Source organism: Aspergillus costaricaensis, assembly GCF_003184835.1.
Source record: "Aspergillus costaricaensis CBS 115574 unplaced genomic scaffold BO79scaffold_8, whole genome shotgun sequence".
Lineage (NCBI taxonomy): Eukaryota > Fungi > Ascomycota > Eurotiomycetes > Eurotiales > Aspergillaceae > Aspergillus > Aspergillus costaricensis.
The window spans coordinates 868,037-893,121 of NW_020291808.1; the positions used below are offsets into that span (position 1 = coordinate 868,037).

A 25,085-nucleotide genomic window follows, 5' to 3' on the forward strand; every position below is an offset into this window, starting at 1 on the left:
TGCAGTGTCTAAAGTAGGTTATCAACAAGTTATCGAGTTCGAAGGGGAAGATGGGGTGTGATTGGCGTATGTATTGCTGCTTGTTGGGGGTTGCGGGGCGCCCCGGGATGAAGTGGCCCAGCAGTGGATACGCAATCGGTTACTAGCGGGTTTTTTAGTCACACTCAATAAATAACTACCTAACTAACAACTTAACTCTTTACTATAACTAAGTAGAGACTACAAGAATATCCCATATCCCTGCGGATTTCGGGGGAGAATTTTACTATGATCATGAATTTCTGTAATGTTTTCGAAGATGCACACACAAAACATACCATCTGTTTGATTGACCGGCATGCTCGCCACCTGCAAGCTTTCCTGCCCTCGGAAATCGGAAACCAGTCACTACTTAAGGAATGTAGCACCATCCATCCATCCCTCCCCCGTCTACTACTACTACTACTACTACTAGTAATAAATAGAATATGACAGCCGTCTATGGATACTGGCATGTATGTGGACATCAAAGGAAAGTCCGGTTGCAGTTCCGGCCCCTTGGGGCTCGACTGAACCTAAATTGTGCCGGTGATACAACAGATTCTGTGTATTATGCGCCCTTATAGAAAAGCCAATGTTCCCTGGTGGGAAAAGAGCACCGCTTACTGGAAAGCTGAAAATTTTGCAACGAGGGAAAGTTTGGTTGGCAAATCAAGAAAGTCGGATAAGAAAGAGGGTTCCATACAATTCGACCACGATTGACCCTGGAACCGCATCACTTGGACGAACATCCTGTCAGGTGGCACCCACTGCTCTCTTGTTGTGTACCTTACTTCATACAACCCACACACACTCAAATCCCTCTCTTGTCTCTTCTACAAGAAAATGACTATCATTTGGTTCCGAGAACCAGTCAACCTGCCTTTTCACTGTCTCCACTTCTCCACCGTCGCCTTTTTTATTGCCGTTCCCTTTCTTTCTTCTTCCCAGCTTCCCGCTCTCTCTTTCGCTCTTTAATCCGCTGGTCTTTCTTCAAGCTGAGACAATTTGGCCGCCGATCTCTTTGCATCCTCCCGTCTCTACACCTCCTCTTCCTCCTCATCCTGCTACTGCGTCACCTTCCCCTTTCCTGGGAAAAAAAAAAAAGAGCGAAAGCACTCAGTGGTATCGTCAGAACGAGAACGAACTCGATACAAGTTTATCGACAGTTGTGTGGTGTTCTTTGCGTTCGGCACTTTCCATTATTTTCGATCTCCACTTCCCAAATCAGAGGCAAACAAGGACACTCCAAGAGGAGGATCGGTGGCAAGGATTCTATTGTTTTGCGGAGGGCTTGCCGTAAGAGACTTGGTTTTTTGTACAGAAGATGGTATTAACACTGCAGCAAAGACCAACCGCCTCGGACCCTAAGTTTCCCACCGTTCAGCTCTTCCTTCTATGTATGCAGATCCCTTTGTCTTTTTGCTGTCTTTGCTATGCTAACGTCTGGTCCTGGGTAGCAATATGCCGCGTCGCAGAGCCAATCGCCTTGACTTCCATTTTCCCATACTCATGGGTAATGGTCAGGGACTTCAATGTGGCTGATACGAACAGCGCTTCTTTCTATGCCGGTATCCTCGTCTCTGCATTCTCCCTCTGTGAAGCCCTCACCGGTATGTTTTGGGGCGGTCTTTCAGACCGTGTCGGCCGCAAACCTGTTCTCATCTCCGGCTGTTTTGGCACGATGCTATCCCTCCTTATCGTGGGATTCGCCTCGAATTTCTGGGTGGCCCTCTTCGGACGGGCCCTCGGTGGAATTCTAAACGGGAACATCGGTGTGATCCAAACCATGGTCGGTGAATTGGTCAAGAATCCAGAGCATGAACGTAAGGAGATCCTCGTATTCCCTGATCGTGGCGGTAACTGTTCGTTGGAGCTGCTGCTGACTGTGCGCACCTATAGCCCGCGCTTACGCTGTGATGCCTTTCGTGTGGTCAATCGGTACAATTATCGGGCCAGGTAAGTGTGTCGGAATGGAAACTCTTAAGGTACAAATGGACACAGGTGTTAATGGCTTCATCCACTAGCGATTGGAGGTTTGCTGGCAAAGCCTGCTGAAGGTTTCCCCTCCTTGTTCTCCATGAATGGCCTATTTGGCAAATTCCCTTACCTTCTGCCTAATATCGTCTGCTCCGGGTTACTTCTCTGCAGCATCATCTCCAGCTGGATCTTACTTGAAGAGACGCACCCTGATATGCAACCGTGCAGTAGGCCAGATGACCTGGATCATCCTTCCGTGGAGCGTCCTTTACTTGCAACTGCAGGAGCTACCGCCAACGCAGGCGCAGATTTACGTGCAGAGTCCTACGGTACTTTCAACCAAGTCCATCTCCATGAAGATGAAGATTGGACAGTGTATGCCGATGGTTCGAAGCCCGAATCCACTCCGCAAAAGCCGACTATTTTCACATGGCGAGTGACCATGCTTATCATCGCCTTGGCAATCTTCACTTACCATTCCATGACGTATGACCATCTGTTGCCCATTTTCTTGCAAGATAAAAATTCCAGCAGCATTGCCATGTGGTCAAATTCGGCGTTCCGTTTTCCGGGCGGGGTCGGCCTCTCAACTCGAACCGTTGGATTGATCATGTCAAGTGATGGCATAATTGCACTTGTCATCCAGAGCCTTATCTTCCCTTTCCTGGCTCAGCGCCTGGGTGTCTGGAGGCTCTTTGTTGTCGTCACCATTCTTCATCCGCTAGCCTATTTTATCGTACCCTTCCTTATCTTCGTTCCTAGCCAACATGTGATCTTCGGCATCTACACCTGCTTGGTTGTCCGCAACATCCTCTCGATCATCGATTACCCCGTCCTTCTGATTCTCATCAAACAGGCCAGCCCCTCCGATTCCGTTCTCGGCAAGATCAATGGACTCGCGGCCTCGGCCGGCGCCTTCTCACGCACGATGGCTCCACCAATTGCAGGCTTCTTGTATAGTACGGGTTCCAAGATCGATTTTACGGCCCTGGCCTGGTGGGGAAGCACTTTTGTCGCAGCCATCGGCGCTGTGCAGCTCTTCTTCATTGAACAAAAGAAACATGCCTCTATCACGGTTCAGCCAGCTGCGCATTGCCACTACGCGTCTCATGCTACGCCAGTCAAAGATGAGACCGTCCATATCATTGTGACAGACGTTGATGGCGATGGGACGGGCCATGTATAGGAGGACTTCTATCTGAAGGCAACGGTAGGACTCATTCATGAGACTTATCTGTGTGAGAGCTATGCGTTCTATCTTGCATACTATGATACCATGATATTGATGTTATCGAAAATGTTCATGATTCGCTGTGCTGCATTCTAGCGCTCAAAAGGTGTCCTGGAGTCTATCACTGTATATAGAACGAAACAATACCAAGTCACATACTACATATAAACCTGATCCCTGATCAAACCTACACAGCCGTTTAGCATTTGCGTATGTCTGGGGTCCTGTAGTCGACTGTCGATGATGCAGACAAAGGCGGTAGGACGAGTTTGGCTGCCCCCATCGCAGGGCGGTGAGAAATCCAGGGGTTTTGCCGGTTACCACCGCCTCACTAACGCAACGCTAGCCCCCATTAGGGTTAGTTTTGTTTACCGCGACATCCTGGCAACGGCCCGAAAATAATCATCATCATAATAAACGCCGCCTCGAACCCCATCACAAACTCCACATTGTTGTCCCTCCACACGAACTCTGGGACTGCTCCATACCCTTTCTCATCGATTGGTGTCGGGACGCTAGTCCACACTATCGAGGTTTCCAATCTCGTCTCCTTCAAGAGAGATACTCTACCCACCATCATCATGTCTACCCCGTTATCCTCTTTGACACCCTCGCGCCAGAACTCTCGAGCCTTCTCGCCGAGCTATGGCAAACCTGCTTTCGCTGTACAGGAGGACGATATGGATGCGCCTGAGGATCCCTTATCGAGCCCCTTCAAAGTGTCTACAGAAGTCCAAGAAGAAGATCCTATCCCTGAGCACGATGTCTACGAATCGCACGACGACCAGGGTATGGATAACGAGGATATTGAATCAGTGATGCCAACACCTAGCTCGCCGTTCCAGTTCAATGCAAGAGAAGAGACTGTGGACTTTCAGAAACTGCGGGCCCTCAATCGGCACATGTCTTCAGGGGGCATCGGTGACTACTCCATGACGCCTAGAAAGCGCTCCTACGAGCAAGTCCCTGACGGTACCGATGGTGATGAGACCCCAAATGATAGATACAAGAAGGGTACTGGTCCGAGGAGCTCTCCAGATATCAATGTCTACGCTGATGAGGACGTTGAATTCGGTGCTGATCACGACCTGGTAGAAGGTGCTGGCCAGGAAGTTGTGAATAGCATGGTGGAGGAAAATAACAACGAAGGCATGAGCACTGTCCTCCATGAAAATGACAAGGACAGCTCCCAAGAAATGGATGAACACCTTGACTTGCAGGAAGCAGACGACGCTATGACGGATGACTCCAACGAATCTATGGATGAGACACGCCTCAGCACATTCTCCGCTATTCCGGATATGACCACTTTCGCACAACTTCGAAATGATTCGCCTTACAAGATATCACGACCTCATACGGGTGATGCGGAACTGGCCAGTCCTTACCCCGCAAGGAAGTCGCCTCGACGAAGCATTCTCAACAATATGGGAACCCCTCTTGCATCCCCTGCACCACGGAAGCGAGAATCAAGAAGCATACATGATACGCCTAATCTGCTTGATTTGACCGATCAGCCAAGCATTTACCCCCGTCAGCGTTATAGTGTACAGAATGAGCGCTACTCTCCTTCCCGCCGATCTCCCTTGAGGACCGCCAGAGACTCCGTCAGGTCACCTGCAAAGGCTTCCCTTCTGGACTTTGACATCCCTTCTGTGCCTACTCCTCGGTCAATTCCAACAGTCACCCCCCGGGAGCTTGAGACTCTAAAATCCGGCTTCCTCTCCGAAATCTCTTCCCTCAAGGCCACTCTCAGCGGAAAGGAGGCAGAGGTTGCCAGTCTCAAGCAGGCAGTTGCAGACGCAGAACGCCGCGTGGGAGAGGCTCTAGAAGAAGTCCGTAACGAAGCTGCGCGCAAGGAATCTCTGGAATTTGAGCAAGCTGAATGGCAGCGAAGGGGTCAGGAAATGGAAGCTATCCTTAGAGAAGTGAGAGCTGAAATTGTCGAGGGTGAGCAAGAGAAAGAACGATTGGCAAGGAAGGTGGATGAGGCAGAGAAGTCTAGGGAGCAGTTGGAGGGCCGAGTGGTCGAACTGGAGAGTCAATTGGCTTCGACTCTCCAGTCTGCCTCGGCTGGGAACGCAGCCCCTGAGAATACGTCTCGCACCAAGACGTCCGAAGAGACTGCCAAAGAAGTGCAAGACGCCGTGGAGAAGGTTGCACGTGAGCTTCATACGCTTTATAAGAGCAAGCACGAAACCAAGGTCGCTGCATTGAAAAAGAGTTACGAAGCTCGCTGGGAAAAGCGCGTGCGTGAAGCCGAGAATAAGCTGACTGCTGCCAACGAAGAGAATGAGCGACTGAGAATAGAGCGAGATGCCGCCGTGTCAGAGCCCCCACAAGTCGACCCTAGTCTGTTGGCACAGGAGCGGGAGGAGCACGAAGCAGAGAAGCGTGTGATGGAGGCACAGATCAAGGGATTACAGCAGGAAATGGCGGCACTGAAAGAAGACAACGAGCGCCTGCACGCGGAGCTGAAGCAGGAGCGAGCAGAGAAAGGCGAATTGGTAGCAGCTGTGGATGAATGGTTGGCAATCCAGCAGGACCAGCCCCCAGCACAGAGCGCCCCTCAACCTCTGACCACTAGAGAGCTTGAGTCGCCAGAGCCAGTGTTTGCTGCCCCGGAACCTCCCACTGAGAGCTTTCAGAGGAGCGTTAGCCGTGGCAGCACCTCAAGTGGCATTCGTCCTCCAAGTACCACCTCGAGCAATGGCGAGAAGAGAATCCCTAAGATCGGAGCAGTAGGCAACAGACATGCTCGAGGCAACAGCGGCAGTAAGTCCGGGATCGCCCTTCCCACACCCGGGCGCAGTGGTATCATGGGATCCATTGAACGAATGGGCCGTGGTGGTGCTTAAAGCTTGCACGGTCTTTCTTCTTGACGATACGCTTTTTACTTTCTTTTATTCCCTTGCTTTTGATTCCCTCTCTGTGAATTTCTGCAACTTCCTCGATATTGACTGGGTTATTTGCTTATTGTATATTGGTATGGTTGTTGGCTGGGCACATACTATTCCTGGTTGAGATATCCCCGAGACGGCGTTTTTGGCTGAATGCCATGGAACCCACGGACTGGTTTTGATCAATGAATGACGGATTTATCGATGTAACGTGTTTATGCTTTTATGATAGCCCTTCAAATTTCTATTACAGTACGCTCTTGAGAAGTAATTGTCGACACATGCATGATCCAACGGTGGCCTTGATGTGGATACTACACCTGGCCGGACTCTAGGACTTTATCTCATTAGAAAGAATTAGCCCCATATTTCATTTAAAACTTGCAGGAAACTACAGAAATAATGTCACGTATTCAAGGCTACTTCCAAGACTACCATCCTTCCAGAATAAGTACCTTCAAGACTATTTTCCACGTCTACTTCTGAGACTACTTTCAAGGTACCTTCTAGGGCACCTTCTAGAACACCCTCCTAATGCCAGCTCCACGGGCACTAACGGCGCTCATACTAAGGCCGAGACCCTAAAAAAAGATAGTAATTGACTACAGCAATTGAAAATTCTAGAATCGGAACAACTCTGGTCTCCGACAGGTTCTTGGATAAGATGTTCTTTGTAAAAGTCAGTCACATGATAGGGCTAAATCTGTACATGCCAGCTATAGAGAGTAATTATATAGTGATGCACAAAGTCCAAATAGCCATTGCGTTAAGGGGGGATAAAAGAGGCAGTGGAATGTGGAGCTCTCATGATGGAGGTAAAAAAAAATAAATAAAAAAAAAATAAAAAATAAATAAAAGAATAAAAATTCTCTAAGGCTAGTAATCATTTGTAGTCTTATACCTGTTCATCACCACTTTGAGACATGTCTTCGAGAACATTAACAATGTTCGAGGTGAGGGCACCACGGACAGTGAAGTTATTGAGTTGTGCACCGTCTTTGAAGAAGAGGAAAGTAGGAAATGAAGTAATACCCCAATCAGCAGTGAGTTGGTCAAGGTCATTAATATCTACATTATAGAATTTAATGGACGGGTAGTCCTCGCTGAGCTTTTATAATACAAGGCGTATTATCTTGCAAGGAGGGGACCATTCCGTGAAAAATATAACTATGACTTGCTTCCTAGAATTGATAGCCTTCTCGGTGAATTCAGCAGACCTAAAAATAATAAAGTTAATATTTTAATTCCTGAAAGACAGTAGTATAGGAAGGGAGGTAAATGCAAAGAAATCAGAAAAATATATATCCTGATAGCATGGACAACCATTTTAACAGATTTTGATCAGGAAATGTTTTGGAGAAATTGGTAGAAGTGGATTTGAAACTCGAAGAAAAAAGAAAAAAAAAGAGAATAAAAAACAAAGATATTTAGATGATTCTAAAAGTTAACAAAGAAAAAAGAGGGGGGACTTGAAATTTAAATCAATTTCCAGGTAATGAGGGGCACAATCACAAATTATACCCACCTCTAGTCAGTCCTCGAAGCATATTGGTAGATAGGAGTATACAGTATCATAACCATATGGACAATCTGCACAAATACATGTCATGCACTACCACCACTAAGGGAAATAGATCTACTAGTCATATACAGGATAGATAGGCGGAAAAAGAATCCAGATCTAGTTTTTGGCAGTGGATCTGATACTGTTACTAAATACCTTGACTAGTGATCCCGTTATATGGAGATCTATATAGATTATAGAATATTTTAAGATAAGATACTCAATTAGAGACTTAGTACTGTATAACAGATAACTACTTAGGCAGTCATAGACAAAAAGAGAGAAAGAATCCTGGGTGACTGATCTCCATGGAACTATGGCATAATTTTGATCAAGCTGGTGGAGGGAGGGGAAAGGGGAAGATAGGGTATCTAAAAATACTATATATAGCTCTATAGTTGATTTTGATGGTGTGGTGACAATATTTTAATAGTGAAGAATCAATACCATCTAAGCAGAATCCTAAGTAAGACAGTAAATAATCAAGCACATAAATGACAGTAGTGCCTCAGATAATACTTGTCTCAAGGCAGTAGTACTACTCTTCCTCTGTTATACTATGGTAAACAAGTTTGGCTTTTATAGATTTCCTCTCTTTTTGCCTTACACGGCACTAGTCTACAATAGGATTAGACAAATATATGTGTATGCATATTTTATTCCTCTTAATGGACAAGACCATACTAATATTAATATAAGTAATTAATTTTATATACACAAACCAAAAAAATACACACAACTTCGAGAAAGTTTGTTGGAGGCTAGTGTAGTAGTCAACTTAAGGTGACTTACTAGCCGAGGCCTAAGTATATTACCTGAAAGGAGCGGGCTGCCTGGTATAATCCCCAGGTAGTTGTACAAGTCTAGATACTAGAGCAGAGAAAGATGTAGCAGTAATACCCATACTGCTAGAATTTATAAGATACCCTGAAGGCCGGTGAAAGTGGCCATGAGAGGAATCCTAGGAAGTATAGTACTTTATACTGGAAGATAGTATAGCCTCCTTCCATGTGTCTACTGAGATCCGCTTTGTGATATAGCAGTGTTTTGACATGAGAATAGATTCTTCTGTTAATGTATATATAACAAATAAAGATAACTTACTTTATATAGTACAACCGGGAGATTACTAGTTAAATATTATTTCAAAATTCACTTGGATACAATTCTAGTTTTAAAATATATTATATGTAATGATTTACTACTTTTATATAAATTTCTCTAGAATATATCTGTACACAACTGTTCTATAGTATATATTTTAATAACTGAATAAATAGTTTTCTGCTCCAGTAGCTCTATCCCGCACATTTTTCTTATACTTCTGCTTTATGTTTATTCAGTCACTGTCTTCCACTGTGCATGGATTATAAGGAGATTATTAAGAAATATAGACAGTTAATAGGAGAGAGTCATGTTTTGAGTTACTTAAGATTTTCAGCGCGTCATATTAGCGTGGATTACAAACGAGTCTTGCAGGTAAATCCTGAACATTGATATAAATATTAATCTCAACCAGTGGATAGAGGTACAGATATCAAGAAGAATTTAGACTTATATTTTATAGGAACATCTATGACATCTTCTACCCATTAGCAGTACCCAACTTTCTATATGCTGAGAATAAACCTACTTCTTGTGTTAAATGCCTTGATTCTGGTATATTAGAGAAGGTATAAGCATGTAACAGAATATTGATTTATCCGGTATTTCATCCTGAAACTTGAAACCTTGGATATATATATATATATATATATATATACACAATAAGTAAGCATATATCAAGTAAGTGTACAAAGTATCCCGGAAATATCGAATTTATTTATACTGACTTGACTCGATTATAATTCGGTATTTTAAGAAACTGCATGAGTCAGAGCACATACTCAGCCTTCTCCAAGAAGTGGCTCAATAAGATCCAGCATCAATAAAGTGATTAGGTGAGGATGATTAGGTGGGGGCACCTGCCTTGAATTGTTAACTCAGATCTGACAATATATTCCTATACCGAAGGTGAAGGAGCATCACCAGTAGTTGGTAGTAAAAGCCACAAACAAACAGGGTGAAAGAAGTTAGACACACTGTCAAACATAGTCAAGTAATATCTAATTAGTAGCAAAGATTACCCATACGCTTTAAGCATATTTACATCCTCAATATACAATTCCTGTCCAGTTTATGATTGAAAATGAGACTTAGGCAATGGCCTCTCCTACATCAGTATCTGTACCTTATTTGAACAGGGTAGAATGTAAATTAGGTACTTACACCATTTACATTGATTTCTAGGTCTTTTCTGAGCCTAGATACCATTTCATACATTAGGATAAAAGGATCACCACTTCCACAATAACTCCAGCAAGCTCTTACGCACAATACCTGAGCATTGGCAACCATTATTTCCCCAACAAAATATCACACATCCAACTGTATAATGTGTACAAAATTCAAAACATCTCATCAGAGCTTAAGATCTATTTCCACTGCACTGGATCAACATTATTCTGTTGCCAGTATTGGCCCTGAGATCTGCCAATGGTCTTGACGTAGCTTGAAAGTCACGGAGCTTATCTACATATCCCAACACATTCGAGATTTATCAAGCCTTTTTGTAGTGCAATTGCTGTACTGTTTTAGTTAAATGTGATAGATGTCTAAGCTCTCATCCTGGGCTAGATCGTGTTCTGGGGCAGATGACTTTCATTTATGAAAGTGCCCTCGCATAATTTGCTTTCATTATCAAGGTCCTCAATTTTCAATTTCCATGTCTCTACTGGAGTCGCTATTTAATCTCTAGTCTGCAGAGATGCTGCTCAAACCAAAATTAGCATCACTGATACATCGTGTCGTCAGACCCGACTGGTTTGGAGCGATGCACCATGGCCGAAAGTCCACAGGAGCAATGGACGATGAAAGGATAACAGAAAGTCGGCATTTTAAAGGGAGTAAGTGAGAACTACGGCGACTTGTCGCTTGAGCACGGGGACTTGTAAAGATGGAAACCGCGCGGGGTGTTAGAGAAGAAATTATAGGTAAGTGCACAATGGTATTGAGAACTCGAAAGGAAATGGAGAGAACGAGAAATTGAAAAATATGAAAAGGACATGAGAGATGTAACTGTAAGATAATTCCAAGAACTGCTTCTATAACCTTCCTCGAGCTATTTAGTTACCTTTTCCCCTGGCATCGAAGATATGTCCGAACAAAATGTTTCCCCACTGTAGTCTTTGGTGGCTGTAGGACTCTAGTCCACTATATCTTATGCATAGTCGTCTGATGAAGGGCCAGCCTTTAACTATCTAATAGGTATATGTGTATATGTATATGGGTTACTATTCAGGGTAATTATCACAGCACCAGACAATCCTACACACACACACACACACACACATGTGTATATATCTATATGTATGGATTGATACATATTTGTAAAATGTCGGACATTCCATGAGCTTACCTAGGGAAGCTGTGGAAGTCGCCCATCAATGAAGAGCGCTAGTTTAACTCTGAAGGAGTATATTTACATATAGTTCAATATGACCACTATTCAATAACACGTCACAACTTGGTCGAGCTTTCAGTCAAAATGCTAATTTCTTCATTTCCTGGCATGCTAAAGGTAAATATTATATACAGTGTATGTGTCTTTGGAAAGTTTAATCATAAGCACAACTACTGAGTAGTGGACAAGGCTGACGATGAATGGATAGATCAGCGAACTCATACTTGATCCTCTCGAAATCACCCTTCTCTTGCTACATCTAGTCTTCAATGTCCTTGTCTCCTTCGCGTACAGAAAGTCACTAGCAGAAATATAGGTATGTACTAAGACGAGGCGGGTATTAGTACTTGGATGTGCTCTTGGTTGTTAGGGTGAGGGGTTCAAGTTCCTAGAATCATCGATGCTATGCCACGTTGAGTTCACTCTATACGCCAAGCGTCGGGAACTGAATATATATCTCAACTCGCTTATAGGATTAATGAGTAGTAGCCATCAGCTAATCATTCAACAGTATACGAGAAAGCTGCCAATAATCTCAAAGAATGTAAAACATCAGTTGCTTGGACGAAAATATACCGGAGAAATACGTAGTATTCTGTTCATCAGCTACAACATGAATCCTGCTAACATCTGGCGGGGTTACCCCGCGATCTGCACCGCATCCATCAAAAATTGACAGACCAACACGAAAAGCCCGCAGTTCATCGACTAGCTTCAATGGCCATCACAGTTTTATTCAAAGTCATGCGGGAATAACCGAGCAGTCAATGAGTCAAGTCCTGCAACAATCCCCTAAGGGATCAAATATTCACACCCATAGCCGGGGCCAGATCATTACTAGCAGGATGGGCATGCGACAGCTCTCCTTCTCCATCTGTTAGGCCCACCTCGTGCAGCGCAAGTCTTCTGACACGGACCTCTCTCGGACTCGCCTAAACCTTGTTAGCCATGCACAGTATGACTTCATTTCCGTCGTGGTAATTCCTTTATTCCGCCTGTGAGTTTACCCAGCCTTCTCTCCCCTCTTCTCCCCTCTCCCGTCCATCGGGTTACCGCTGGTGGCTTGCAGCAGACATAAAAGAACGTGGGGTGGCAAGCAGGGCCATGGCTCTCGGATTGCCATGTCCGAGCTCAAGCTTGCTCGGCAAGATGTCCGAGTGCGTACATAGAGAGACCAACTGCGGCAGTTAATGTATTTGCTGCCCCCTTGCTCAAGTCGAACGGGTGGACTGGGATACTCCGTACAGAAGTATAGAATGAGTCATGGGATCGGTATGTAATGTAGTTATATCCCTCAGTTGTACTCTACGGGTGAGGCCGCTTATCGAGGGTATCCTTCCTTGATAGGTATGATTACCGGAACAGGCAAGACGCTCCTAGGCTGCCCCTCCCCGGATCTGGGGTTATCCGCTGGATGGCAAGTAAGTAGCGGGGAGCGTGCCACTGTGGCTGAGTGGTTTCTCTATTTGTGATTCCATGTTGAGAAGATGTCTACTGAACTTTCTATAGGATATAAGGAAAAGCGTGCGGGTGTTGCACCTTCACACTATCCACCAATTACGTACAGGATGCCCAACTGAACTAAATAGTGGGCAAGGATAGTAGAGGAGCACATGATATGATATCATAAGTAAGGGGAAAAGGAATGCGAAAGATCAGGTTCCTGTCTATCAATCAATCTGTGAGAAGAAGTCAGCTTCCCGGCCTCCCCGGGTTAGTTCTGAAAACATAGCACGGAGCAGTCCGAGGACAGAAAAAAGGGGGGTGAAACTGGGGCAAAGGCGGGAATGTTGGCTGGAGAAACTGGAGCTGGAAGGTTCGATCGCCCGCAGTAGATGGATCAAGCGAAATTCGGCTCTGGGGTCAAAAGTGACCCAATCCCAATTCCATGGCCCCTTACTATTAATGGCAGCTGATGACTGGGGATGATACGTAACTTGCCCCAGACACGAAAAAGCTAAGGCTATCGACTTCAAGTAAAACAACCGGCACCGTCACAGCTCCATTGCGCCGTCCAGGGAAAAACGAGAAAATCCCGGTCTTTCCCCGATCGGGAGCAACTCCACGTTTCTGTGTCCAATTCGGGGAGCATTACGCGATTTATGATTGGTGGCCAATCGTCCTCCAGCCGACGGTTAGTCAGCTAAGGGAGTCCCACATGGGAATCCGCTCAAATGTCACTGATTGGTGTGGGGGAAATCCCTCGTGATGGTCGGAGATTATCCACACGGACCAATCACCACCGCTTGGGCGTTGGTTCGTTTTTCCCCCACGAATTACTACTTACTGTATAAGTACTTACCTATACTACGTACTAAGTCCTAAGCCACTGCTGGGTCCCCCGTATTTTCATCGTGGTCCAGTCAATCAATCCCTAATTACGGCATGGAAATCTCGTTGTTTTACCCTCTAGTAGTACTGCTTGCGAGGCAAAGGGTGACCACAAAATATTCATGTGAAAATGGACAAACTATAACGGCTAGCACTTTTAGAATAGGAAGATGTCTAAGATAACTACGTCGTTATAGTGCCAGCTGTGCCTTACTCACTCTTATCAGGAATTGAGGCATGAACTGATTGACTACAACAAGCTGATCCAATCACACATTGGTGTAGGGCTTTTCCCACAGTAGCGGCATGCAGCATGTTGTGATGGCACACATTGACAGCAAGGAACCGCCCTTCCATGCCACCCTTCATTACGACACTGTACATGAAACAGAAAGAGAGCTATCTGGTCTATCCACCTGGAGGGAACCGGAAGGCTCTAAACTCATCATAGATGCCTGGTTCTACCCCAGTGCGCCATCCTTTCTCTCTACTTGTGGGGTACCGAGCTCTTTCCTCCGATTCTCGCTGCTCCCGCGACCTCTTCTCAAGCCACAAATAGCCTTTGGCAATACGTACACACTACTACACAGGAGTCTGCTGGTCCCTCCAATACTCCACTCGGGCGCCAGCTAGATAATATGTTCCCGTCTGGGGAGCGAGCTCACAGGTCACCCGCTCAGATTCTGGGCCGTTATGGCTCGCAATTTCCGACGGAACTATTGGACAGCGCCAACAGAACAATCTTTGTAACCTTGCGAGAGGGTTTGTCTCCTCCGGTTGTCGGCACTATTAAGCGTGACATCGGACCCTCTATCACGTGGATGAGCTTGTTGTTGATACTCCTTCCATGAATATGATTCGGGGAGATCACATTGCAGGGGTAATAATTCACGCAGGGTTTGGATGATGATTAATATTATTCATCCGTAAAGCCTAGTGGCCAGGTCTAGAGCAAGGTGTGCTTTGCACCCCATTGCTGCGATGATTTGTTTTGCTGCTCCTATGAATTTTGACTGACAACTCGCATGCACAATGTGTGTGTGTGTGTGTGTGTGTGTGTAGCAGCAGCGCCAGCAGCATCAAGAATTTGGGGCCGATCCACCCGCGCGATATTTTGCCCCAGTCTGTGACCAGCACCATTTCACGACCCATTCAACGCTACCTACATCCAGAACTAAACGTCGGTTTGCTCCTATTGATGACTTTTACCTACAATTCTGATGCTACAATTCTTGAGGCTTCTTCTTCAATAATGATATTCTTCAATGCGTAAGGAGGAACATTGTAAGGATCTAAACTACTCATCCGGAGAGTACTACTAGGTCTCGATGCGGCGGGCGAGCCGAATCCAAGGACTCCCGCTTTTCTCCAGTTCCTAGTTTCAGTGGGTCTCCCAAACAGTGACCGCATTTATTGAATTCTGTCCAAATAATTAATCCCCCGAATGAACTAAACCGCAGGATACCGTTCCCAACTCCCAGTGTCGTCCCAGGTTTGGTCCGGCCCAACGATTCGCCCCTCCATCGGCATGCGGGATCGGCTGCGATCCTACATTGGGCAGCTGGCGGGCGGGCCTGCCCTGCTCCTATCCCTCATGCTGCATAGCGCCTGGCAACTGGGCTTAGTCTCTCACGGGTCTGGATGCTGTAGGCCAGCGACAACCACCTGGTCCATTATTAATTCCTGATGCATTGGCAATGATACCTTGTTAGTTGGCTTCCTTTCCCCCAAAGAGGCCCTGCTGTACTACAATGTAACTTAGTAAGTTTTCCAACAGGGGGAAACTATATGTGCATGATCGTCATAAGTCCACTCCCTCTCCACCAACTTCAAGACTTAGTCCTCTCTGCCTTCGGCTTCGAGACCGCATGACATATGCACCGTCCGTACTGGATGGTCATCGGAATACCGAGTGTAAACAAGCTGCAGGCTGCACCCTTTCCAAGTCATTCTATCTAACGGATAGTTGTGTTGTGACAATGGCTATCTACTGACTCATACGTAGAGGGTTTTCCTCAGCGCGATCCAACCGAGGAGACGACACTTCATCAACAAAATGAATTCGCGAGTAAAGAGGACCGCTGTGCATGTGTGTGTGTCTTATCATAACGATCATCGAGGCAGGCTCCGATAGCGCAGAGTAATCCACCCTAGTCCGAGATCACCATACGCGCACAGTATATTACTAGAGAGCATACGGGATAATCTAAACGGAGCGCTTACGGGCCTCGGTTCCGTGGTATCTGGCTGGCTGACCCATACTCGGCTGTTTAGCAAAAGGGAGATCGTGATGTGTACTCCGTACCGCAGGGGCCGATCCCCGATCAAAGAACACACAGTAGTAGACTTCCGCTTTGCAATACGGATCCAGCGGGAGAGAAAATCTTATTAGAGACAAAGAGCCGAATGATTTACATTCTGGTAATAATCACTATTTTCGAGCCTACCTGACTGACTGACTGACTGACGTAAAAGGGGGCAATGGAAGGGAAGCCGACGGAAGCAGACCCGAGTTTCTGAGACGCCGTGCATCTCCAGTCCAGAGTTGCGAGTGCATGCAAGCAAAAGAAGTCACAAGAACCGGAATCTTTTCCGATACCAAATATGACGCATCCTCCCTTGGTGTGTGTGTTTGTTAGCTAACTAACTGACTCCGGAAAAGTCACCGCACTACTCCGTATGTATACCGCCCCGTGGCTGCATCCCTGCACGGAAGAATAGCGCCATGACAGTTTTGAGGATGTCCCAGGGTCAAAAGTAGTCGCGAAGGAATATTCTACCAAAAAAAAGTTTCCCACTGTAAACACCCGATGTGGAAAGGTTTCCAGAGTCTTGTGTCTTGTCTCATGGGGATTGGAGATAGCACGTTTACTTCAGACCAATGGCAGGATCTTGAATTTGCTCCCGGTCCCCTCCGGTGGTGGCCAAGCTGCCGATGACTGGTTGTGGCGGACAGGGCCAGTAACGTGACCGGGCCGATGGAGACCACCCCCCCTCAATCGGGTATGGAAAACTGCCATCGCCTTCTTCTGGGTCCGTTGCTAGTACTCCTTAGTAGTGGTGGGGAAGAGTAGGAAGAGAGGGAGGGGGGACGGGCTAAGAGGACGGAAAATACGGAGTAAGGGGACGGGAGTTGGTTCACTTGACTGAAATGGGTAGACTACTTCCCTACTGTACGTAGTTTACACACTGAGAAAGAAACCGGCTGTGGAACGGAAGCTGAGGAACTGGGTGGAAACCACTAAATACTTAGTAAGTACTTCACTAAACTTGTTATGGTCGGAGGAGGAGGGGGTCCTGCGTTTTGTGGTGGATCTTAACAAACAGTCATGGATTTCTGAATGGTCGTTGGCGTCTCCAGTGGGGGTGTTTTGTACAGTAAGCAATGCGCAACGACTGGCTCAAAAAGACATCCGTAATCTGATTGTGTCTTTTTCATAGGTATTATTATTATTAAATTCTAATTATTATTTCCTTTCCCCCACCACTCCGACTGGAAACCCGCTTTTCCTTTTTTCCCAAACCTCCAACTCCCCCCCAAAAGGGACTAGTCGATGCGGTCTGAGGTAAATACAGACCCGCACTAGCGCCGGCCTTCTTTTCTGGCCAGCGTGACTAGTGAGTATAGTCTAGTCCACGATAGGTAGCAAGAGCCTTTTTCACTACTCAACTAAAATCCCCCGGCGCGGTTTGACGACGACGATGACAACCCCGATGATGATGAGGATGATGATGATGATGATTAACCCGGGTCAGGTCCTCTTTTTTCCTTTCCCCTAGTCTCAAAGTCTAGTACGGAGCACACCGTCCGCCATTGGGTTTCCACTTTCTAGGCGGAATTCCACGGTTCTGGTCTGGGGGAGGCGACCATGGCGAGTGGATCTGGGGCTCATCATCCCCAACGCCAACGCCTCCTGACTGACTGGTTTTTTGACTGACGGTTGGAAAAGGCACTTGCGACATTTGCTGCTGCTACTGACACTAGTTCAATCGTACTTAAACATTCTTCTCCCCGGCCCCAGGTCATGTCTCGATTTTCGTCCCTTTGGACGAAAAGATTGGAACGTGGTCCTGTGATTCCTTTTTTCTCTTTCTCTCTCTCTCCCCCTTCCGGCGGAAAGTGATTCTCTAACTTAATTCCTGTATGGATTTATTTTAAATAAATTAAAAAAAAAAAGAAAAACAGAAAGGAAAAAAAAGGAACATAAAAATCAAAAGGAACCCTCTCCACTCTTGTTACTTTTTACCTCTGTTGGGTCACGTTCTGGATTTCCTTTTCCTACTACACACCTCTTCCTCCACCTTTCTCTTGTTCTAACTCTTACTTACTCCTTACTCCTACCCTCGCCATCTTTGTCCTATTACCTATAATCCTCTTTATCTACCAAGAACGTCGCATTGATTATCCTACTCTGATTATCGCTATACTACTCCTCGCCGTTTCTCTACAATTCCTCTTCCACCATTGATACGACAAAAAGGCTGGCCTACTCACGGATGATCTGGTTCAACTGAATTCACGCTTTGCATAATGACTAACACTGCTGTATCAACAACTTCTCCCACCCCTCAATCCACCGTGGAAACCGAGGCCAAATCCAAGAGGAAAGCCTCCACTGCCGGTCTGCCCGCCAATGCCCGCCCTGTAAAACGGAGGGCGTCCAAGGCGTGCTGCTGCTGTCGGGCTCGCAAAGTGCGGTGTGATGTGGTCGAAAATGGTTCGCCCTGCACGAATTGCCGCTTGGACCAAGTAGAGTGCATTGTCACTGAGAGCAAGAGGAGAAAGTTCGTCTACGTCGAATACATGTCTTCCGTTTTCCCTCCACAGAAGTGCCGGCTAACCTCGAGCGCGCCTTGTTGCCACTGTTCAGGAAATCACGTGTTGAGGTCGATAATGCAAACCCTCATCAGCTGTCTCAATCCCCTGCAGAAATCCCCGATGACGGGGCTAGTCTGTTCAGGCGACTTAGCGAGTGTCATGGCCTTTCCGATATGGCCCCGGCTTCTCCCTCGCAGCGCTCTGTAGATCTGGATCAGGGGCAGCATATGCCACATCTTTTATGTTCGTATCCCACCTCGATTAGTCTCGGAGATCGTGGCAAATGACCCATCTCCACTGCATCATCTTCGATAAGATGCTAATGCTTACTTGTACAGATCAAAGCCAAGCGAACAGAATTGGCTCCGGGGATCGCTATCGAAGAAGAATGGCCCCGAATCCCGCTGTCCCAGCGACGCTTCCTTTGCACCATGTGACTTCGCAGATTCAACAGCTGCTGGACCCTTCCTTTGCCAATACCAGGTCTGGCGGTGTTGTCCTACCAGACTACATCCGCGGATTGCCGCCACGTCTGCAAAAAGAGGACATCGACTATTTGTCCATGAAAGGAGCTTTAACTGTCCCCGACGTGGGACTACGCAATGAATTGCTGAAAAGCTACATCCACTACGTCCACACCTATATGCCCCTCCTTGACCTAGAAGACTTCCTGCAGACGATCGTTCAAAACGATGGCATCCGCCGTATGAGCCTATTGTTATTCCAAGCCGTGATGTTCGCCGGCACAGCTTTTATTGACTTGAAGCATCTTCACGCTGCCGGCTACCCCACCAGAAAGGCAGCTCGTAAAGCTTTCTTTCAGCGCGCACGACTTCTCTATGACTTCGACTACGAAGTTGACCGAATCTCTCTCGTCCAATCATTACTGCTAATGACCTACTGGTATGAGACGCCTGATGACCAGAAGGATACCTGGCATTGGATGGGTGTGAGCTTGTCCCTCGCACATACCATTGGCCTGCATCGTGACCCCGGCAACTCCCGTATGGATGTCCGGCGCCAGCGGATGTGGAAACGGATTTGGTGGAGCACATATACGCGTGATCGTCTGATCGCCTTGGGAATGAGACGTCCCATGCGCGTGAAGGACGATGACTGTGATGTTCCGATGTTGACTCTTGACGATTTCGAGTTTCATCCCTTCTCGCCGGAAATTGTGAGCATGGTAGGCAACTCGGAGATTCTTCAGAGCGTGAGCCATCAGAGAGAGCTGGCTTTGATGTTCATTGAGAAGGCCAAACTTTGCCTCTGCGTGAGCCATGTTCTGTCGGCTCAATATTCGGTTCTAAGCCACAAATTTGGTGGAACGATGGAAACCACCATGATGTTGGTACCCAAGAAATCAGCAGCGGAGACCTTCGAGGTTCGTCGTTGTGATCAGGAGCTGGAAGACTGGCTGGCCCACCTTCCGACAGAGATACGCTACGCCCCCGCAGCGCCCTCCAAATTAAATGAGGCGCAGGAAGTTCTTCACTCTCATCGTGCACTCCTGAAGATGGTTTATTTGACCACATCCAGCGCTCTCCATCGCCCTCAGGTCCTACCTGCGATCCCGTTCCCTTCGATGGACGCCGAACTACAGGAGATTTCCAGGAATAAGGTGCGGTTTGCTGCGATCGAAATAACAAATATTGCCCAGGATCTACACAGCCTAGACCTGACCCGCTATTTCCCTACAACTGGCGTTACGGTCCTACTTCCCGCTGTGATTATTCATCTCCTCGACATCAAGTCTAGTGACCACAACGTTCGGATGACTAGCCTTCACCGGTTCTACCAGTGCATGCGCATATTACAACGTCTGAGAGAAATCTATGCATCGGCAGACTTCGCTACGTCGTTTTTGGAGGCTGCCATTCGCAAGGCCGGTATTCAGCTTACAGTAGCGCCGCAAGATGTACAGGCACGGACGAACAGCATAGTTGACACCTCAGCACGCGTCAACACTTTGACCCCACCCCCCGACTCTCTCGCGCAGAAGATCCCTGACTTGACGTATCCGAAATCCGATGGCGCAAGACGTGCCAGCCAGCTTCCCAAGGAAAGCGGTCCTGAGTTCGCATCAACGCCCCCACCCTCCGACGGTAGCGAGAATGGGAGCACCAGCAACATCAACCCCAGTTATCACCAGGATGCCTTCACCATCCCCAACTTCGATTCGGAGCTGAGCATCAGTGAGCTCATGGATCTGGCGAATGATGCGGAAGTAACCCAGAACGACTTCGATGCCTTGATCAACTTTGACGATGCCGGTGCGGACTTCCTTGCCCCCGATGATGGCTTGAATACCGGGAATGGTAATGGGAAGAACTATGGCTTCGGCTTGGGTACCATGAACAATCTTTCCGACATCATGGGTTTCGATACTGAGAAACAAGGCGTTGGTCTGGCCGGCTTGGGAGACGGACAGCTTGCCGACGATCGCGCTGCGGCATCACGCAACGATATGAACACTTTCGCAGCCGACCTCGATGCGGAACTCGGCCTGAGTCTTTAAGCGGCTTGGAAACACTGTTGCGACGTTGTTTCATATTTGTGCCATGATTTAGAACTCATTTGCTTTGTGCACTGCTCTTGGCGATCTTGTTTGGCCGTTTGTTGAAATAGGCCCGTTTTACAACATATGTGTGCATCAAAGGGAGATGGGCGCTTGGCGTTGGCGGGCTTTTATGTACCGGGTTCGAAATCCTGCGAACCTTGGATCGGTTGATGCTTATTTCTTATGTACTTCATGTGCCTGATTTGTCCCCTTGCACGGGGCGATTGTTCCCATTATATGTACATACAGAGTCGAAAAGTACGACATGAGAAAATGAATGACCTAACGCATGCTACTCGGATTATAGTAAACTTAGCTTCGTCGGAGAGATGTAGTAGTGTATGTATGCTGCTTGAACTCTGTTTGGCTGGCAACCGGCCAATTGTCAATAAGGGAGCAGGTAGATCGATGAACCGAAAAGGATCTCGACTTCTTGTAGACCACCCTTGCCGGGCATTCTTCAGGTATGTCTGTGCTGCTGCTCGATCACCCTTGCAGTGAACTCCACCCATTGACCGCTTGGGAGGGATCTCGTTGTTACCGTCAATTCTGTGTGGCAGTTGTTGAGTCGATACGGTCGGTTCATGTTTCTCTTCCATACAGTGTGAAAGCTGACAGCATTTGGAGAGGATTATCAGCTAGGATGAAAGAAAAGACACTTGCACATGGGATCAAACAAGGGTGACGCTTCTCAGGGTGCTGTTGATAGGACGTTGTGGTACAAGCCGCCCTCATAGTACCTTCAAAATTTGCTCAGTTGCAGCATCTTGAACGGACCCTATAATACCAAGTATCCAGTCTGTGTTAGTCTGCTGTCCCAAGTGGAGACTCAAGATGTGCTCATGTGAAGTTGGTAGGGTGGTCTAGAGAGGAGGTCCCGTGCATACCAGTCCCGATCAGGCAGGTGGTTTGGCTCACCTCAGGCACTTCCCGTCTGTCTGTCTGTCTGTCTCTCCCTCCATCATCCATTCATTTACTACTTACTCTCTTCCATCTTCTTTTCTCTTGGCCTCTTCCCCCGCACCGGGCACTTGATTCAACCGGTTCAATCCCGGTCCCTGCATCATCTTACTCACAGCCACAGCGTCTGCCATTGTGTAACCAACAAATAGCTCTCCACTATCACCCAATACCTGTCCCGCCAAGGAAATTGGGCCCCCGATACCACATTGACTGAGTCACAATCCCGTCTTAATGGCCTTTTATTCCGGGCACGGATTCGATCAGTCAACTGTTACAGTGCCAATTCAAACTAGGTCCTGTGAGGCACGGAATCCAAACCAAGACACTAAGTACCAAGGTACAGCACTAGCGAGACAGCGTGTTATCACTATTATTGGCGAATTGACCACGGGATTTCTCATGCAGGGTTCGGCTGCTCCATCCACCCCTCCTCTTCCTACCCAGTCATTCCTTTCCGCCTCGGTTATTGGAGGAGATGCTGAGCTGCTTAACTGACGCCTCACCGATCAGGCCGGAAACGGCGGCGGGATACAATCTCGTTTCCACACAATAGTGTTTGTCTTCTGCAGGCTGCACGGCATTGCTAATCGCCGCCAGCATGTATCTTCTATCCACTGGATATGACTTTCTCTCCCCTCACACCAAGTGGGCCTGCGACTTTTCTCTCAAACTTTGTCTCTCATGCAACGATGTAGTATATAAAGCCCTGGCTGGGGATGGCATCCCCCACCCATCGGTCTTTTGCTGACCCTTCTTCTTGAAGGACTTCTCTAGTGGCCTGTGGTGCATGTATAGAATCAATCTTCGAAAATATTTAACTAGGTATAGCTGGGACTGAGTCTGTCCTTGCATTCAACAACACCATGCGCGGCTCTCAGTTGGTGCTCTTATTGGCCCTGGCTGCACTCAGTTGTGCTACGCCCGAGAATAAATGGTCCTCCACGATGAGAAGGCAGTTGCCAAAAGCACCCACTGGCGTCAAATCGATAAAAACTCCGAACAATGTCACCATCAGGTATAAAGAACCAGGAACCGAAGGCGTTTGTGAAACGACGCCTGGAGTCAAATCATACTCCGGATATGTCGATCTTTCGCCAGAATCACATACCTTTTTTTGGTTTTTTGAGTCACGTCGTGATCCCGAGAATGATCCAGTGACTTTGTGGCTGAATGGTGGTCCTGGAAGCGATTCGTTGATTGGGCTTTTCGAAGGTTGGCCAAATATCGAGGCGGAAAGGACAAAAAGCTTGAATATTCTGACGGTTTCACAACAGAGTTGGGCCCGTGTCACATCACCCCAGAGTACGAATCAATCATCAACCAGTACTCCTGGAACGAAGTCACCAATCTCCTTTTCTTGTCCCAGCCCCTCGGCGTAGGTATGAAATCCTGCTGCCTTGATACATCCTGAGTACAGTGCTTACGATCTTATCTGCGAAGGGTTCTCTTACAGTGAAACCGAGGCCGGGTCCTTGAACCCAATTACTGGAGTCACCGAGAACGCCTCGTTTGCTGGAGTCCAGGGTCGATACCCAGTTATTGATGCCACAATCATCGGTTAGTTGTCTGGTATGACTCTCAGTTAGCATTCTCCTCATGTTCCTACTTCACAGACACGACCGATATCGCTGCACGCGCAACCTGGGAGGTACTTCAAGGCTTCCTCGGTGGCCTGTCACAGCTGGATTCTGAAGTCAAGTCCAAGGAGTTCAATCTCTGGACGGAGAGCTACGGAGGGTGAGTGCAGCTTTCAGATCAGATTGACGTATGCTGACTTGATCAAGACACTATGGACCAGCTGTAGGTTTTCTTCTCTGGATGCACATATATGAAGCTGATGACCAAAGTTCTTCAATCATTTCTACGAGCAAAATTCGAAGATTGCTAACGGGGAAGTGAGTGGAGTCCAACTCAATTTCAACTCTCTCGGGATTATCAATGGTATCATTGATGCCGCCATTCAGGTGTGTAGAAATGCAGCTCGCGCAGAGGCTTTGACGTCAGAAACATTGCTAAAACATTGAATAGGCAAACTACTACCCGGAATTTGCTGTCAACAATACATATGGAATCAAAGCTGTAAGTTTGTTATCCGCACCTCGTGGATTTTATATCAATCTTGCTCATACTTGCTAGCTCAATGACACAGTGTACAACTATATGAAGTTCGCCAACACGATGCCCAATGGATGCCAGGATCAGGTTTCTTTGTGTAAACTGACCAATAGAACCTCGCTAGCTGATTATGCTATATGTACAGAAGCAGCCAACATGTGCAGGGACAATGTTGGTGAGTGGTTTTTTTGCAATTCCCCTGCAGGGATGTATTGATGAAGAGCTTCGCTAAGCTGTTGTACAGAAGGGCCTTATTACCAGTTTGGCGGCCGTGGCGTGTATGATATTCGCCACCCTTACAATGTAAGTGACAAGGATAAGGGTTGCACTTTCCGAACAGGGACACAGCTAATATGTCTACGTAGGACCCGACCCCACCGTCCTACTTCGTTGACTACCTCAATAAAGACTCAGTCATGGATGCTATTGGCGTGGACATCAACTACACCGAGTCCAGCAGCGACGTATATTACGCATTCCAGCAGACCGGCGACTTTGTATGGCCGAATTTCATCGAGGACCTCGAAGAGATCCTCCGACTCCCCGTACGCGTGTCTTTGATCTACGGCGATGCTGACTATATCTGTAACTGGTTCGGTGGGCAGGCCATCTCACTCGCAGTGAACTACACCCATGCATCTCAGTTCCGTGCAGCGGGTTACACACCCATGACAGTAGATGGGGTTGAATACGGGGAGACGCGCGAGTATGGCAACTTTTCTTTCACCCGCGTATATCAAGCCGGGCATGAGGTCCCATACTATCAACCGATTGCAGCGTTGCAGCTGTTCAACCGTACTTTATTTGGATGGGATATTGCAGCGGGTACAACTCAGATTTGGCCCGACTATACCACCAACGGTACTGCGCAGGCTACACACACGCAGTCGTTCGTACCACTGTCCACAGCCTCAAGTACCATCGTCGACTAGGATTGCGGGGAAATATCCTTCTTTGGCATGGCTAATGTTGTGTTATTTGTTCCGATACTTGTCCTTAACCTAAAAGAGTGGCACGCAAGCTTTCTTAGTCATGTTTGCCTTCAAGATGATTTAGCCTACCACGACGTCGTGCTACAACTTATCAGGTTTTCTTACAACAC

General features: G+C 47.2%; 6 protein-coding genes across 6 annotated transcripts; 4 read left to right on the forward strand and 2 right to left on the reverse strand.

Annotated features, from left to right (window-relative positions):
* Window positions 1–1,345: 1,345 nt before the first annotated feature.
* On the forward strand, window positions 1,346–3,299 carry BO79DRAFT_191397 (MFS transporter; the record flags this gene model as incomplete). Its single annotated transcript, XM_025680822.1, has 4 exons — window positions 1,346–1,418; window positions 1,479–1,844; window positions 1,921–1,977; window positions 2,046–3,299. 4 exons carry the CDS (start codon window positions 1,346–1,348, stop codon window positions 3,182–3,184), a joined length of 1,635 nt encoding a protein of 544 aa, XP_025542163.1. The 3' UTR covers window positions 3,185–3,299.
* Window positions 3,300–3,698: 399 nt separating this feature from the next.
* Window positions 3,699–6,361, forward strand: BO79DRAFT_169653 (uncharacterized protein). Its single transcript, XM_025679492.1, has one exon. The coding sequence runs from the start codon at window positions 3,811–3,813 to the stop codon at window positions 6,085–6,087; it is 2,277 nt and encodes a 758-aa protein (XP_025542164.1). The 5' UTR covers window positions 3,699–3,810; the 3' UTR covers window positions 6,088–6,361.
* Window positions 6,362–7,024: 663 nt separating this feature from the next.
* BO79DRAFT_142410 (thioredoxin family protein) lies at window positions 7,025–7,342 on the reverse strand (the record flags this gene model as incomplete). The annotated part of the gene is given in 2 exon segments (XM_025678277.1): window positions 7,025–7,237; window positions 7,250–7,342. Coding segments are annotated over 2 exon segments (306 nt in total), but the record flags the coding sequence as incomplete, so codon positions are not given.
* Window positions 7,343–17,253: 9,911 nt separating this feature from the next.
* Window positions 17,254–17,534, reverse strand: BO79DRAFT_80684 (uncharacterized protein). The gene has a single exon (XM_025689777.1). It carries the CDS (start codon window positions 17,487–17,489, stop codon window positions 17,316–17,318), a length of 174 nt encoding a protein of 57 aa, XP_025542166.1. The 5' UTR covers window positions 17,490–17,534; the 3' UTR covers window positions 17,254–17,315.
* Window positions 17,535–17,565: 31 nt separating this feature from the next.
* Window positions 17,566–21,198, forward strand: farB1 (putative C6 transcription factor (Ctf1B)). The gene is made up of 3 exons (XM_025688438.1): window positions 17,566–18,311; window positions 18,398–18,588; window positions 18,684–21,198. Exons 1-3 carry the CDS (start codon window positions 18,058–18,060, stop codon window positions 20,861–20,863), a joined length of 2,625 nt encoding a protein of 874 aa, XP_025542167.1. The 5' UTR covers window positions 17,566–18,057; the 3' UTR covers window positions 20,864–21,198.
* A 1,243-nt stretch (window positions 21,199–22,441) lies between these two features.
* On the forward strand, window positions 22,442–25,084 carry BO79DRAFT_80721 (S10 family peptidase). Its single transcript, XM_025689778.1, has 10 exons — window positions 22,442–23,080; window positions 23,143–23,247; window positions 23,309–23,425; window positions 23,482–23,605; window positions 23,653–23,668; window positions 23,716–23,832; window positions 23,897–23,947; window positions 24,005–24,158; window positions 24,228–24,286; window positions 24,349–25,084. The coding sequence occupies exons 1-10, from the start codon at window positions 22,732–22,734 to the stop codon at window positions 24,913–24,915; spliced, it is 1,659 nt and encodes a 552-aa protein (XP_025542168.1). The 5' UTR covers window positions 22,442–22,731; the 3' UTR covers window positions 24,916–25,084.
* Window position 25,085: the final 1 nt, after the last annotated feature.

Excerpts from the sequence above, each read along its gene's own strand:
- farB1 (XM_025688438.1), top strand. The coding sequence starts at position 18,058 with ATGACTAACACTGCTGTATCAACAACTTCTCCCACCCCTCAATCCACC. Across the intron at positions 18,312-18,397 it reads ACTGAGAGCAAGAGGAGAAA|GAAATCACGTGTTGAGGTCG; the intron begins GTTCGTCTACGT and ends GCCACTGTTCAG. Across the intron at positions 18,589-18,683 it reads GCATATGCCACATCTTTTAT|ATCAAAGCCAAGCGAACAGA; the intron begins GTTCGTATCCCA and ends TTACTTGTACAG.
- BO79DRAFT_80684 (XM_025689777.1), bottom strand. The coding sequence starts at position 17,489 with ATGTCGCAAGTGCCTTTTCCAACCGTCAGTCAAAAAACCAGTCAGTCA.
- BO79DRAFT_80721 (XM_025689778.1), top strand. The coding sequence starts at position 22,732 with ATGCGCGGCTCTCAGTTGGTGCTCTTATTGGCCCTGGCTGCACTCAGT. Across the intron at positions 23,948-24,004 it reads ATACATATGGAATCAAAGCT|CTCAATGACACAGTGTACAA; the intron begins GTAAGTTTGTTA and ends CATACTTGCTAG. Across the intron at positions 24,287-24,348 it reads ATATTCGCCACCCTTACAAT|GACCCGACCCCACCGTCCTA; the intron begins GTAAGTGACAAG and ends ATGTCTACGTAG.
- BO79DRAFT_169653 (XM_025679492.1), top strand. The coding sequence starts at position 3,811 with ATGTCTACCCCGTTATCCTCTTTGACACCCTCGCGCCAGAACTCTCGA.